This window comes from Triturus cristatus, chromosome 6 (assembly GCF_964204655.1).
Source record: "Triturus cristatus chromosome 6, aTriCri1.1, whole genome shotgun sequence".
In the NCBI taxonomy this organism is placed as follows: domain Eukaryota; kingdom Metazoa; phylum Chordata; class Amphibia; order Caudata; family Salamandridae; genus Triturus; species Triturus cristatus.
Window position 1 is genome coordinate 1,644,055,418 of NC_140589.1, and position 16,415 is coordinate 1,644,071,832.

The 16,415-nt window shown below is 47.8% G+C and overlaps 1 protein-coding gene across 4 annotated transcripts in view; it reads left to right on the forward strand.

Annotated features, from left to right (window-relative positions):
- Window positions 1-7,012: 7,012 nt before the first annotated feature.
- Window positions 7,013-16,415, forward strand: part of LOC146821754 (endogenous retrovirus group PABLB member 1 Env polyprotein-like) — a 137,523-nt gene continuing 128,120 nt past the window's right edge. For 2 of the 4 annotated variants that reach the window (XM_085612795.1, XM_085612796.1), the window contains exons 1-2: window positions 7,013-7,051; window positions 16,233-16,392. Coding sequence is in view for 1 of the 4 variants with exons in the window: in XM_085612798.1 (XP_085468924.1) it covers window positions 7,067-7,135; window positions 16,233-16,392 (229 nt within the window). In the remaining 3 variants the exon portion in view is untranslated. Of the gene's footprint in view, window positions 7,136-16,232; window positions 16,393-16,415 lie in introns of all 4 variants that reach the window. The other 2 variants (XM_085612798.1, XM_085612797.1) reach the window with 2 other exon arrangements.

Sequence of the window (16,415 nt, forward strand, 5' to 3'; positions counted from 1 at the left end):
AAGATACAAAATAAAGCACCGTGCTTCAGACAGGTATCACCTGACAAGTATTTGGAGGCCTCTCTGATTTCTCCAATATTGCGTGCAGATACACCACACAATAACGAACACATGCCCAAAACAAGCTAAACATTGAGTTTGCAAATGCTTGTTAACTGTATCATAAATGAGTAACAATGATTTTGTTGTGAATATTTAGAGCTAAAAGTGTCAGTTCTGAAAATATCTCCTCCTCCGACGTTTCACCAGCTGTGTGTGCCTCCCACGCACACACTTTCATATAAAACAGTGATTACAATCTGCACATAAGTGATCATAGCACTGTGCGTCTGCCGAGAGGCCAAGGACTGGATGAGTGAGTAGTCCGAGCACCTTTATGACCCACTGCCTGGCATCGTCAGAAACTCCCATAGTCTTCACTCCAGAGCGCCCAGAGGTGACTCAGTTCACAGAAGACACTGTACAAAAGTCCTTTGCCACATGAAAATATAAAACAAGCATTTGCAATGCAATAGGTCTCGCATTTACGCGAGTGTTTAAGCTATTGGCATTATAAATGACAATACCTTCTATTTATGTTTTTTAAACAAAAACAACAATAAAAGGCATTTCATTTGCAATGTCAATAGCTCAAACTCGCTTGAAAGCGAGACCTATTGCATTGCAAATGCTTGTTTGTACTGTAGCTTCAGATATAGATAGATTGAAAATAAAGACCATTCATAATTATTCGAAAGCTGTGCACAACGCCCAATTCCAGTTAATCTTGACATGGTACATAAATACAAATTGACTCACAGATGTAAATGTTTGCAGCAGCATAACATATCCCTGGTGATTTTCCTGCAGGCGTTTGATTTATGCTGAAAACGCTATTCTTAAACATAAAGGCCCTCTCTCCACCAAAATGAAGCGGTGTACATCCCTGCTGCTCTATTTTCTGTACATTTTCCACTTGTTCGAGCAAGTTATGAAAATTAGCATATCTCATTAAACATCCAATAATTTAAATTCCGACTCCTCTTGCTTACTTAGCAAACTATTTAATTCGCACCTGCATAATCGGTTATTAGCAGTTCATAAAATAATATTTTTATACTGATGTTTCCCTTTTCAAAGCTCGGTGTTTTTCCATTTTATTTAGCTGAGTTGTGCAATCCGTCTTGCAAAATCAAAACAGAGTGCCCCTCCCTGCACAAATACAGTGACACAGCTTCACTAATGTAAATACATGCTGAGAGCATGTTTGAAAAGAGATGTTTATGCTGTAGGTTTAAAACTTTCTATACGAATGAGACAATGCTGAATTTGAACAGACCTCAAAAGAGTCTTTTATGGTTGATACAGTAGGTTTTTGGCACTAATTAAATGTTTTAGGGACATATTATCAAGAAACGGCGTTAATATGCCCTTGAGAATTCCCATAGAAGCCCATGTTCTGGTGTCAACATGGGCTTTTATGGAATTTCTCACAGGCATATTATCAAGCCCATTATTGCCGCAGTTTTCTAAAGTGCCGATAATTTTAACGCAGTGCTTGATAATATGCCCCATAGTTCCTTCCTTGAAAGATCCCCATTAACAGAGAAAAGAACTACACCTGTGAAAATGGTATGGTTACTCAGGGGAGCCCCCTTTTCTTGTCCTCAACTTTTCAAAAGAAAGTGCACCCACTTTGTGATCGTCATACCAAGTTTTGAGCAGATATGGTAAGCGGGGACAAGGACAAGTCGCACCAAAAGTTTATTTCACATTTTTCCATTTTAAGTCTCAAGGGATTCTTTGCTCATCGATACACGAAAAAAAGGAAAACAATGCTGAACACAATGACACCTAATTTGGCACGACGGTAGAGATGAAGATTCAAAGCCTCTGAACCATGGACTCCCATGGCTCTAAAAGTAAAGTAATACTTGACTTTGATTGCCCAGGGAACGTTTCTCCCATTGGGCATTGTGGTACTGCAGCCCTCAAGTCAGGTCAGCTGCATCCATTACAGGACAAAGGTATTCTGCCCCCAATCCAGAAAGTGCAAATAAAAGGGCACATACGGGGCAGGATGAGCACACCCTGAGCCCAGGCCCATGTGGAGGGGGTGTCAGGATGATTTGTTCCTGGGACTTGCAGTTCCTTCTTTGCTCTCAGCATGTCCCCATCTGTGCCACAGAATCATTCTTAGATCTCAGCATCTGTAGGCTTCACTGGCCTGGTGTCGCACAGCCAGGGACGTTTCACATAACTATGTTGTTCTCTTGTTAGGTCTGTGGTTCCAACAAAGGTCTTTGAAGCTTGCCAGAGGCTAGACTCTTCAGTGCCTTTCCCTGGATTGTGCACCCCCAAAGGTCGTGCACAGTTGGGGGCTGTATGTCACTGGAAGTTGGGTCTCAGTCACCCGACTGCACATGTCCAAAGACTGTGCACCGTGCCTGCGGTCCATGACCAGCCCATAAATAGCCGGGTCTTGATCCCGCATAGGGCGAGACGCATGGCACACAGTGGGGGTAGGATGCCGGCAGAAGTTGGGGCTAAGCACGCCCTTGCTGCACAAGGCTAAAGGCCCTATGCAGAGGGTGGTTATATGCCCACAGAGCGTAGGGTATGTGATTACAGCATGGGATTTGCACACTTGGAGAAGTTGGCTCTCATCCCATCCCTGATAGTTTTCTTCATTTTATTTTGTGCATGCCTGAAAGCTGTGCTCTGTGGTAGTCACATGACTGCAGGTCACCGGCTAGCCCCGGCTGAGTATGGCCAAAGGCTGTGCACAATGGGGCCTGGATCCCTGCGGAGGGTGGTTTGCAGCATACCCTCACCATGCACAGTGAGATTTGGACTCCCATAGAGGGTGAAGCGTAACACAGGACCTGCTTCAGTCTCTGGCATAGCTCTGAAGCCCTCCTGCTGTGCATGGTCAAAAGCCGTCCCCAGCTGAGTTTGGACACCGCCGCAGCCCACAGCCAAAGGCCAGGCGCAGTCACTCTTGTCTGCCTGTCGAGGGTCGGGCACAGCACTTGGCCTGAGACCAGGCCTTATGCTTAACTGTTGCTGGGCATGGAATGAATGACACACCACATTATTATTCTTTTTTTAATTCATAGAAACCGCTGATCTACTGCAAGTCTATCAAATTAAAGTTATGGGGAAACCATGTGCCAAACTGTGTTTTTTGCTTTGGATCTACGAAGGATCCATACTCAAAACATTGCAAAAAAAGTATATATACTCTGTCCAGTAATTGATTATCACTGTTAAATTGATAAGAACTACCAGTGATTTTAAAGTTGCATTCCTGTGAGGAACAGGCTCTGTCTGGTGAACGTTTGACCCGATTAGAATCTCGAAACATGATCGAATCTGGTAAACTTTGAAACTTGTGTACAAAGCAGGGGCATTTTTTATTGTGTAAATATATTAAGGTTATGCACGTCCAACCAATGCCTTTATTTGCAACACATAATTTAAGAAATGCTTAACCCTAATAATAAAGCCTGACCAGGTATATTAATTGGAGAGTAACATTCCATATTGTAGCTTTGTTCAGCTCACAGACTGGATGAAGATATCTCTGGTTGAATGTACGTGTCAAGATGCTGCTATGAACTTAAAAAACAAAAAAGATTCTAGTCCCTTTTTTTCTATCCCTCCTTTCTTCTTCTATCCCTCTACTATTCCTTTTCAATCCAAAAAAACAGAATAAGATGTCCACCACTCAAATTACTTTCATAATTCACTATACTAATTCACCACTAATCCTTATGGGTTCCGAAGTAGCGTGCTACACGCCGAAAAAACACTTTTGCTCATTCCTTTAAACATGATAAATTAGCTTACACCCAATTGGTACATTTGATTTACTTATAAGTCCCTAGTAAAGTGGTACAACATGTACCCAGGACCTGTAAATTAAATTCTACTAGTGAGCCTGCAGCACTTATTGTGACACCCTTTTAATTGGCCTTTTAAAACATGTATCAGGCCTGCCATTGCACCCTGTGTGCAGTTTCAAACTGCCAGTCCAACCTGGCAGCCTAAACCTTCATTTTTAATACATATAAGTCACCCTTAAGATAGTTCCTAAACTTCCTATAGGGCAGGATGAGATACATCTAAAATGTTGAGGAGGTACTTTCATGTCCTGATTGTGAAACACGCCTACATTCATTATTAACTCATTGTAATTTAAAATGCTCTTTAATGGTAATGTCAGATATTAAGTAACAATTCTAAAAATGTCACTTTTAGAAATGTGCGGGCAGTTTCTTGGCCTAGCCATTTGGTGGTCACTGCTGGTGTCCTGGGTCACATGAATAAGGGCCTAATTTAGAGTTCAGCAGACAGGTTACTTTGTCAAAAAAATTATAGATTTTCCATCCGCCGTATTCCAAGTGCCATTGGATATAAGGCATATTATCCCAGATGTGGGGAAAGATCTTGGAGTTTCTCCACTTCAAAGCTGTCTCCTGGTATAAATATTTGACCCTCAGACCAACTTTTCAGTACACTCCTGGACCTGTGGAGATTACAAAATAATCACTGCCATGCTGCCAGAGGGCTGCCCTGCTGATTGAGGCCTACTTTGCTCTCTGAGAAGGAAGACTGGACCTGTTCCCTTCATCACTGGTAAACCTGAGTGACTCCAAGGATCAGTTGGCCAACCTCCTCTTCTGAGCTACAGGGACACAACAAGCTCCAGAGGCCTCCTTGCAACAGTCCAGCCGACCTGCTGCACTGGAACGTCCTGGACCTGCAACTGGACCGACCTGAGCACTGCTGGCCTCTGCTGGAGTGAGTTCCTGATCTCCAGGTCCTGAACTTTCAGCTGGCATCACTTGAGCAGCTCCAGTGACAAAATGGAGAAATCCATGAAGTTTTGGGCTGTTTGCTACCAGGAAAGGACTCGTTTGCACTGAGATCTTGCCGCCCATGATGACTGCCTACACTAACTTCCGGTGAACCTGACTCTTGATTCTATAGCAACCACCAACAACTTGAGATCTGTATTTCCTGCTACAGCACCTAAAGCCCCCCAGTAACTGCCAATGCAAAGCTCCAGCAACCACCATTGACCCTGCCAACAGGATCTCCTCGCTACAGCAGTGTCTGTCCATGATACCCCGACCTGCTCTTCACAGTAGTCGCTGTAGTAGGCCATCCGCAATGCTGTTCCTGCTCCTCGCAGACTACTCCACCATGAACAGGACACTTTGCCCCAGATTTTGAGAAGGTAACTTTTTTCAGCAGGAATAAACTGGTCCCTGTATACATTGCGGTCAGCCTGAACATGTGACTTTTCCCCCAGTTTAGCACGACCAGATGACTGTGAGTGGCACTTTGTGCTTTCAGAAAATATACTTAGCTAAATCTTTGAAATTGCATATCTACAATTGTACTAATTACATTTATGTTGATTTGGTTTCATGTTTTTATTAAATTTTACTCTATCTTCTTTTCTTGTGTGGTGTTTTCACTTTATTATTGTTTGTGTACTAAATACATTCTTTAGACATTGCCTCTAAGTTAAACCTTAGTGCTTTTGTGATAGGTTACCAGAGAGTTTCACACAAGAATAAGGAGCCAAGGAACTGATTACTCTCAGCCAGTGACATCTGCATCAAATCTTAAGGCACAAATGGTAACATACACATTCTGGGTATCTCACAATAAATTGCATCTGTCTTTCCGGATTTCTGCCTCTGTTTTTCTCTGCCTGTAGTTTTGCTCTCCTCATTTTTTAATCTCTGTCTTTCTCTGCCTCCTTCTTTCTATCTTTTGATCTTACTCCGTCTCTCCCTCAGTTTGTTTCTCTGGGTATCTCTGTCTTCCCGTCCCTCTGTTTCTCCGTTATGCCTCAGTCTGCCTTTCTATATTTCTGTCTTGCATGCTGGGGCGGCTCCTCCACTATGGCGGAGGAGTGTCGCCCCACTGCTTTCTCGCAGTGCGAGAAGCAAAAGCATATAATGATAACTGCGAGAAAGCAGAAGTGTTTGGTTGGGAGTGGGCCTGCTCTTGTTGCAAAGTCACCCACCTGAACTCCGGTTGTTCCTTCTTCGATGTTGCCTGTCCCAGAATCTCCCTGAAGCCGGTCGGCAACGCAAGGAGTTATAATTCTTGCGTTTCCGTCTGGCCCCCGGGGGAAGGGAGGAAAGGGAAGAGAGAGAAAAATATAACACTGGAACTTCGGTGGTTGTATCGTTCTGGCAAGGCCAAGGTGAACTTCTGCTCTTTTTGTTTACCTAGGGTTCAGGAGTACCAGTCCTAAAAGACATTGAAACATAATTTATAACAAGCTGTGTAATTGTCCTTAGTCTTCTCTATTGAACATTGCTACTCTTCAAAACATACCGCAGAAAGAATTAGAACGTAGAAGCCACCATCTAGATTATGTCATCAATTTGTGGATATTCGGTGTTATTCTCTCTAAACAAATAAACAACAACTTAAGTTATGTGATATGTACTGCAGCTTACTCTAGATATATCTCTTATTGGTCATCTTATACAATCACCATATACCTGATAGTTTGTTAGGTATAAACCCTAACCGGGGTTTTTGGAATGGGAATGGTTCACCAACAATTTAAATAAATAAAAAAAGTAAAAATAAGAAAAATCTTTCTTCAATATATAATGTCAACAATGAAGATCTGTCTTCTTTTTTAAAGCACCAAAGTTCTCTTGTAAGCATCAGAGTTTGTCTCTTTAATAAGCACCAAAGTTCCTTCACAACTGTAGTTGGTAAGCTTCTAGATCTCGAAGCCTACTATTGACTTGTGTAGCCTTAAATCATCCTTGAATGTACCAATATGCAAAACATCACTACTTGCATTTTGTTCGTGAAGGGTTAATCTGGTTTCTCTCGCGACGAGGCTTTGTGTTGAAAAAATACTTGAAAACAAGAGCTCTTACCATGTAACTTAGTCATTTCTTTTGGGCGTTACCTTCTCTCGAGGGTTGCTAGGCAACTGACTTGTTGATCTGTTTTGCAGGAAGTTTGCAGGAAGTTTGGTGATGACCTCCAGGAAGCGGAAGATGCCTCCACCGGAAGTCCAAAGGTAAGAATCACCGGGATGTCAAAGATTCGGGGCGGGTTCCTGGATTCAAGGCGGGAGTCCAAAGCCGACAGGAGACGGAGTCAGGTAAGTGAAGCGCACGGGAAGCGAAGCACTGAATCGAGGCGGGTGGGGTTTAAATAGGACTGAGCGCCATGGTTCTGGAGACCGGTAAAACGTGCTCTGAGGATGATTCGCATAACTTGTGTACCGGCACGGCGGTTTACAAACGTGTTCAAAGCAATTAGCAACGTGCCTTAGTACAGTCTTGTGGAAAGATAATTTTGGTGATTCAAACATTATACAAACAAGCATTGGCAAATGAAATACAATATGCTGTTTTCTAGCAACTTGTAAAAGAACACAATGACTCCTTGACTTTCATAATTACCGGAACAAGATTGTAGAAAACACATCCTTGCATAATGTGACAGAATACAAAGGTAACACATGAAACTTAGTACTAAATATATTTCAGAAGCACTATAATCAGAGCGAGTTCTAGGTTTTCGTAACAGCTCTAGGGCAGGGGAGGAGTGGCTTGCCTACTCTAAAAAAATAAATTGCTTTATTGAAAAGCAATTACAGACATGGTGGTCTGTTAACCCCAGCAGGCCACCTTCCCTGTGATTTTTGCAATTACCAATGGGTTGAAAACCGATACTATATGAATATTAATGAGGTATGGTCTGTTTGTGACCAACTAAGAAACGCAAAATGTAATAAACACACATTTGTACAAGGATGTTTGTGATTGAAATAGAAAATCGCAAAAATGTACTATTTGTGTCAGGGAACAGACATCGCGCGCCTGCAATGTCTACGATCCCCAGAATGCCCGGGGAGAGAGTGGGAGGAGCCGCGACAATAGAAGGGCAGTGACACGCACATGACGCTGCGCGTAATTCCGGATTGGCGAGTTTCGTTGTTTCCTGAAACCGCTCCGAGGAAGATTGGAGCCGTGTCTTTGGAGCTCTTGTCCGCCGTCTGTTTGGCATCCCCTGCTGGATGCGAGAATCTCCGCCAGCCTCAGCCTTCAGATGCCCGTCCAAGTCGATAACCTGCCGAGGCAAGTGGTGGTCGAAGTGCACACTCTGAACACCTGAGCGGTGCATGGTGTTCCCGGATCCGGACCTCAACCGTCAGGTATTTCGCGTCAGAGAGTACACCCCCAGGGTGTGGACATACTTAGGTAATACTCGCTGCTGCTCGCTTCAGTCTACGGCGAGGCAGCGAGCATTGTGACTGTCTCTTCCCTTACCCCACGAATCTCCCGTGAACTTTGGTAATACTCGCTGCTGCTCGCCTCAGTCCATGGCGAGGCAGCGAGCGTTGTGACTGTGTCTTCCCTTACCCCACGAACCTCCCGAGAGGTATTTAGTTGTGGACTAGGTGGAGCGAGAGCTTGGGTCCTCGCAGCGGTGCAGTAACCGCGTTGAACGCTTAACCCAAACTATCGTAATTCTAAATCAATCAATCAATCAAAGACATTTATAGAGTGCACTACTCACCCGTAGGGTCTCAAGGCGCTAGGGGGGGGGGGGGGGTGCCGTTACTGCTCGAACAGCCAGGTCTTGAGCTTCTTCCTGAAGGAGAGGTGGTCTTGGGTCAGGCGCAGGTCGGCCGGGAGGGAGTTCCAGGTCTTGGCGGCCAGGTAGGAGAAGGACCTTCCTCCTGTTGTCGCTCTACGGATGCGTGGGATGGCGGCGAGGGCGTGGCTGGCTGATCGGAGGTGGCGTTTGGGAGCGTAGAAGTTGATTCGGTTGTTGAGGTAGCTCGGGCCTTGATCGTATAGGGCTTTGTGTGCGTGGGTGAGGAGCCGGAAGGTGATTCTTTTGTTGACGGGGAGCCAGTGTAGGTCTCTCAGGTGTCCGGAGATGTGGCTGTTTTGTGGGATGTCGAGGATGAGTCTGGCTGAGGTGTTCTGGATCCGCTGGAGTCTCTTCTGGAGCTTGGCGGTGGTTCCGGCGTAGAGGGCGTTGCCGTAGTCCAGTCGGCTGGTGACGAGGGCCTGGGTGACGGTCTTCCTGGTCTCCGTGGGAATCCACCAGAAGATCTTCCGAAGCATGCGCAGGATGTTGAAGCAAGACGAGGAGACGGCGTTGACTTGCCTGGTCATGGAGAGGGAGGAGTCCAGGATGAAGCCCAGGTTGCGTGCGTGGCTCGTCGGTTTGGGTGCGGTGCCCAGGGCGGGGGGCCACCAGGAGTCGTCCCAGGCGGAGGGCGAGGAGCCCAGGATGAGGACCTCCGTCTTGTCTGAATTCAGCTTCAGGCGGCTGATCGTCATCCACTCGGCTACCTCTTTCATCCCTTCGTGCAGGTTGGCTCTGGCGGTGGCGGGGTCGTTGGTCAGGGAGAGGATCAGCTGGGTGTCGTCGGCGTAGGAGATAATGTTGAGGTTGTGTTGGCGTGCGATGGCCGCGAGGGGGCTCATGTAGACGTTGCAGAGGGTAGGGCTCAGCGAGGATCCTTGAGGGACGCCGCAGATGACTTCGGTGGCCTCTGACTTGTACGGAGGTAGGCGGACTCTCTGCGTTCTTCCGTCGAGGAAGGAGACGATCCATTCCAATGCCTTCTCCTGGATTCCGACGTTGCTGAGGCGCTGCACTAGGGTGTGGTGGCAGACCGTGTCGAAAGCCGCGGAGAGGTCTAGGAGGATGAGGGCCGCTGTTTCTCCGTTGTCCATCAGGGCTCGGATGTCGTCGGTGGCGGCGATGAGTGCGGTCTCGGTGCTGTGGTTGGCTCGGAAGCCGGACTGTGAGGGGTCGAGGGATCCGTTCGTCTCGAGGAAGGCGGCCAGCTGTTTGTTGACGGTCTTCTCGATGACTTTGGCTGGAAACGGGAGTAGCGAGATGGGGCGGTAATTCTTGAGTTCGGTGGGGTCTGCTGTAGGTTTCTTGAGTAGAGCGCTGAGTTCGGCGTGCTTCCAGCTCTCGGGGAAGGTGGCGGTGTCGAAGGAGGTGTTGATAATGTCCCGCAGGTGGGGTGCGATGACAGCGTCGGCTTTGTTGAAGACGTGGTGAGGGCAGGGATCGGTCGGAGATCCGGAGTGAACGTATGAGAAGCTGGTAACTAACCGTTCTCTCAACAATTACTCCGTGTGGATATTTGGTCACAAGAACAACATTTATTTTGTTTTTTCTCTCTTCAAGCCTTACCGAGACACGTTAGACACCCCAGTGTGAGGGTATTTACGGAACTGAGGAGAGGTTCCTAGGGCAATTAACATTCCGCTCATTTTCTCTCATGGGGGGGCCCAAGCCAACTAAGGTGTGAGGCATAATGCCGCCAGTTCATGTACAAGTATGTCTGTGAGGTGCCTGGCCTGTGTTCTGGTTTATTTGTTGGTCTGAATATGTCACAAAGCAAGTGCTAGCAAAAAGGAAAGACAAGAACCATTAGGCAAACAGATATTAAGGAATTGGAACTCCTAGCGAGAATTTATGAGCGTAGCATTAAGTGTATTGTCTGTGTTATTTCTTTACAGGTTCTACTCCCTGCTGTTCCCTTCCTTCCCTTCCCTTCCCTTCGCTTGATTGCTCCAGCCCTCCGTGCCATTAGTGCAGGAGTTGGGGACGTCGAGAGGTGGACCCCTTATGGCATCACTCGAATCCTGAGGAGTCTTGGACCTGGGACAGAATCGTCACAGAATTCCGCGCCCACGTATTAAAACTCCTCCCGGTTCGGGGGTTGCTTTAGGGACGCGGTATGGACGAGGTCCTGCAAGCACTCGCCGCAGTTAAACAGGAATTAGCAGCGTCTAGGGCTGAAACAGCGGCGTTACAAGAGAAGATAGATAGGATGTCAAGAAACCCTTTTCATAGAAGCACAGGGACTCCTTCAATCCAGGTCACCGTGCCTCCCCCCATTCCTTTAGCCAACCCTGAGAGATACTCTGGGGATCCCCAGAAGATACAGGTGTTTTTGATGCAAATATTGATGCATTTTTCTTGCAGGCCGTCCTCTTTCCCGAATAATCACTCTAGGGTTGCGTTTGCTATCTCCTATCTGGCTGGCGATGCAGCCAATTGGGCGGTACCATTGGTACGTAATAATGCTCCGGTTTTATCCGACTGGGATGAGTTTAGGGCCGCCTTAGAAGGGGTGTTTGATAGGCGTTCTACTACGTTTAGCGCTGATCGGGAGCTTCTAGAGTTAAAACAAGGAAAAACATGAGTTGGTGGCTTATTTGACCTCCTTTAATAGGTTGGTAGCGGAGGCTGCATGGCCAGAAGAAAAGAGGATGTCCCTATTCTACCAGGGCCTCTGCGATGAGTTAAAGGATGTAATCGCTAGAATAGATCCCCAACCCCGCACATGCAAAACTCTAGTTAGTCTAGCCTTAAGGCTGGACGGGCGCATCGCAGACAGGGGGGTGTCACAGGTTCCAAGGAGAGAGAGGCAGGAAGGAAGCTACCGGTAGCGACGTAGCCCCAGAGCCCATGGAAGTGGGCGCAGTTTGTGCGCCTCTATCAAGGATGGAAAGAGAGAGCAGGAGAACACAGGGGCTGTGTATGTATTGCGGAAAAAAGGGACATTATGTCCGCGAATGTCCCGCTCGACCTAAAAGACCAGGGGGGACATACAGGAACAGGAAAGCAGTAGCCACAGTGGCAAGCTCAGACTTATACCCCGTAGCACTGGGTAGTCCCATGGACACAGAGAAACAACCCTGGAGGATCCCTTCTCTGGCCACTAACCAACAGAGAGACACAGAAAAACATATTGAGCTGGTTATGTGGTTAGACAATGGTCAACAAACATATCAGATAAAGGCCATGTTGGATTCCGGGGTCACGGGTAACTTCATACCCCGTGGTTTGGTGGAAAAATTAGCCATAAGGAGGGTGTCTCGAGTGATCCCAGAAGAGGTGTTGGCTGTTTACGGTAAACCACTGACCTCCGGGCTCCTCATAGAACAAACTGAGAGCCTCAGGCTAACGTCTAGAACAGGAGAGATGTACCACGTAGAATCCTTGGCATTGAACATTATAGAAGCCCCACAGTATGAGGTGATCCTGGGGATGCCTTGGTTTAGCCTCCATAATCCTACCATCAGTTGGAGAGAAAAAACGGTACAGTTCCTGTCAGAGGAATGCCAGGAGCACCTGGTTTTTGGTGAGAGTTCTTGTGCGGCAGTTTTGGCCAACTCGTTCATAGCCGCGACAGACGCGGAAAAAGACATAAGTTTGCCCAAAGAATATTCTCACTTTGCGGACGTTCTTAGCAAGTCTCAAGCCGAGTCGCTCCCTCCTCACAGGTCCTACGACTGCCAGATAGACCTGGTGGAGGGGGCTGCCATCCCTACGTGTAGGGTTTATGCGCTCTCCGAACCCGAGACCAAACACCTCCGTGAGTATCTGGACCACTTCCTGGAAATAGGTTTTATCCGTCCTTCCCGTTCTCATGCGGCGTCCCCTTTGTTTTTTATAGCAAATGCCAATGGGGACTTGAGAGCCTGTTGTGACTACCGCATGCTGAACAAAAACACCGTTCGCAATAGGTATCCTTTGCCCCTTATCACAGTCCTATTGGGCCAAGTACGTGAGGCAAAGATTTACATGAGATTAGATCTTAGGGGTGCGTACCACCTGGTGCGCATACGCCAAGGGGACGAGTGGAAGACGGCTTTTAAGACCCGCTACGGGCTTTTTGAGTATCTGGTAATGCCGTTCGGGTAGTGCAACGCCCCGGCGGCATTCCAGTACTTTCTGAACGATGTGTTAAAAGAGTATGTTGACAGAACAGTAGTAGTTTACATAGATGATATCTTGATTTATTCGGAGTCAGTGAGCCGACACACTGAACATGTGGTACAGGTATTAAGGGCCTTGCGGAAACACCGCTTGTTCTGCAAACTGAGCAAGTGTAAATTTGGGGTGAATGAAGTGGAATTTTTGGGGGTAATCCTCCATCCGGAGGGATTGAGTATGGCAGAGCGTAAAATACAGGCGGTGCAGGACTGGCCGATTCCCCGCAACGTTCGGGAAGTACAGTGCTTCCTGGGTTTTTCCAATTATTACAGACGGTTCATACAAGGGTTCTCGCAAAAGGCCCTACCAATCACCCGCCTTCTCAGAAAAGGCGTGCCTTTCGCATGGACCCCAGACGCAGAAACGGCCTTCGAATTCTTCAAAAAGGCGTTTACCTCAGCACCCGTGTTGTGACACCCACAGCTCAACACCCCATTCATAGTGGAGGCAGACGCCTCTAACGAGGCTATTGGGGCCATATTGTCGCAACGAGACAAAGACACGGGGCAGCTCCACCCAGTGGCATACCTCTCCAGGAAGCTTCTCCCGGCGGAAAGGAACTATAACATAGCCGAGAAGGAGCTGTTATCAATAAAAAGGGCCTTTCAGGAATGGCGTCCATACTTATGGGGAGCTAGATTTCCCATCACCGTATATTCCGACCATCGGAACTTGCAGTAAATACGAACAGCCAGACGTCTGTCCCCCAGACAAATCAGATGGATGCTCTTCTTCGAAGAGTATAATTTTGTCATCACCTTCCCACCAGGAGCGGACAAACGTAAGGCGGATTCTCTGTCCCGAGTGCTTACCACAGATGCGAACGTAGAAGTACCAGAAGAGGCCATAATTCCTTCCTCCAAGATGATCTGTACGTTACACGCGGAGGAATATCTGGATAGCATAAGGGAAAATAGGAGCACCGAGGCCTGGAGCAGATGGGCAGCGGAAGACCCGGAGAGACAAATCCGGCATGGACTGCCGTTTCAGAGCCATAGGTTGTTTCTGCCTACCTCAGCTCTTAGGAAAATGGCTTTTGCTTGGTGTCACGAATCTCCTTTAGCAGGTCACCCGGGCATGCAGAAGACGACCTTATTGGTGCAAAGGTATTTCTGGTGGGCCTCCCTAGTCCCAGACGTTAAGAACTGGGTATCCAGGTGTGAGGACTGCACAAGGGGAAAAATGGACACATCAACAAGGAGGGGCAAACTCGTTCCTTTGCCCACCCCACAGTCGCCGTGGCAGAACATTAGCCTGGATTTTATCACGGGTCTCCCTGTGGAGCAGGGTTGTTCTGCCATCCTGGTGGTAATCGATAGCTTAACAAAGTTGGGTCACTTTATTCCTTGCAAGATGCTACCTACGGCTGGACAAACAGCTCAACTGTTGCTGCAACACGTGGTGAGGATACACGGCATTCCGCAGGTCATTGTGTCTGATAGGGGCCCTTAATTCATAGCCCGCTTCTGGAAGGGGTGGTGTCGCTCTATGCACATTGAGTCAGCAGTGTCCTCAAGTTTCCATCCGCAGACCGATGGTCAAACAGAACGATTGAATCAAACGGTCAAGAAATACCTGCGGTGTTATGTGGAAGAGGCTCAGGACTCCTGGGTGGCCATGTTATGGATGGCCGAATTAGCGTACAACAACGCAACGCACAGCTCCATAGGCGTCTCTCCCTTTTTAGCCAACTATGGCTATAATGCCCGGATTTTGCCTCTCATCCTGCCAATACGCACACACAATCAGCCTTCGGTGCAAGCTCACATACGAGCGTTACACCAAGGGCACGCACAGGTGAGGAAACATCTGGTAAAGGCAAAATTAACCTATAAAAACTGGGCGGATAGACACCGCGTATAGGGCCCTCAGTACAAGGAAGGAGACAAAGTTTGGCTGTCCATGAAGAACCTCCGCTTCAAGCTGTGTAGCGTGTTCCACCCCAGATATATAGGCCCCTATAGAGTGGTAAAGCAGATCAATCCAGTGGCTTATAAACTACGTCTGCTGGGATCTCTTCGAATCCACCCGGTCTTCCACTGTAGCCTGTTGAAATCTGCCAAGGGAGGGCTGAGAAAGCCACCACCGGCCGTATCCACCGAAGATGGCCAGGAATATGAGGTGCAACGCATTGTGGATTCCAAGTACTGGGGGAATAAACTGTGGTACTTAATATCCTGGAAAGGGTATACCGCGGAAGAGGATTAGTGGGTAGCCAGTGTCAACGTGCATGCACCGGCCAGGGTACGTGCATTCTACCGCCGACACCCTGACAAGCCTGGTTCAAGGAGGCGCCGGGACGGGGAGCTACTGTCAGGGAACAGGCATCACGCGCCTGCAATGACTACGATCCCCAGAATGCCCGGGGAGAGAGTGGGAGGAGCCGCGACAATAAAAGGGCAGTGATGCGCACATGACGCTGCGCGTAATTCCGGATTGGCGAGTTTCGTTGTTTCCTGAAACCGCTTTGAGGAAGATTGGAGCCGTGTCTTTGGAGCTCTTGTCCGCCGTCTGTTTGGCATCCCCTAATGGATGCGAGAATCTCCGCCAGCCTCAGCCTTCAGATGCCCGTCCAAGTCGATAACCTGCCGAGGCAAAAGGTGGTCGAAGTGCACGCTCTGAACACCTGAGCGGTGCATGGTGTTCCCGGATCCAGACCTCACCCGTCATGTATTTCGCATCGGAGATTACACCCCCAGGGTGTAGACATACTTAGGTAATACTCGCTGCTGCTCGCCTCAGTCTACGGCTAGGCAGCCAGCGTTGTGACTGTGTCTTCCCTTACCCCACGAATCTCCAGTGAACTTTGGTAATACTCGCTGCTGCTCGCCTCAGTCCACAGCGAGGCAGCGAGCATTGTGACTGTCTCTTCCCTTACCCCACGAACCTCCCGAGAGGTATTTGGTTGTGGACTAGGTGGAGCGAGAGCTTGGGTCCTCGCAGCGGTGCAGTAACCGCGTTGAACGCTTAACCCAAACTATCGTAATTCTAAAGAAAACATATGAGAAGGTGGTAACTAACCATTCTCTCAACAATTACTCCGTGTGGATATTTGGTCACAAGAACAACATTTATTTTGTTTTTTCTCTCTTCAAGCCTTACCGAGACACGTTAGACACCCCAATGTGAGGGTATTTACGGCACTGAGGAGAGGTTCCTAGGGCAATTAACATTCCGTTCATTTTCTCTCATGGGGGGGCCCAAGCCAACTAAGGTGTGGGGCATAATGCCGCCAGTTCATGTACAAGTATGTCTGTGAGGTGCCTGGGCTGTGTTCTGGTTTATTTGTTGGTCTGAATATGTCACAAAGCAAGTGCTAGCAAAAAGGAAAGACAAGAACCATTAGGCAAACAGATATTAAGGAATTGGAACTCCTAGCGAGAATTTATGAGCATAGCATTAAGTGTATTGTCTGTGTTATTTCTTTACAGGTTCTACTCCCCGCTGTTCCCTTCCTTCCCTTCCCTCGCTTGATTGCTCCAACCTTCCATGCCATTACTGCAGGAGTTGGGGACGTCGAGAGGTGGACCCCCTATGGCATTACTCGAATCCTGAGGAGTCTTGGACCTGGGACGGAATCGCACCAATTTGGTAATCACAAACACTTTCCTCGT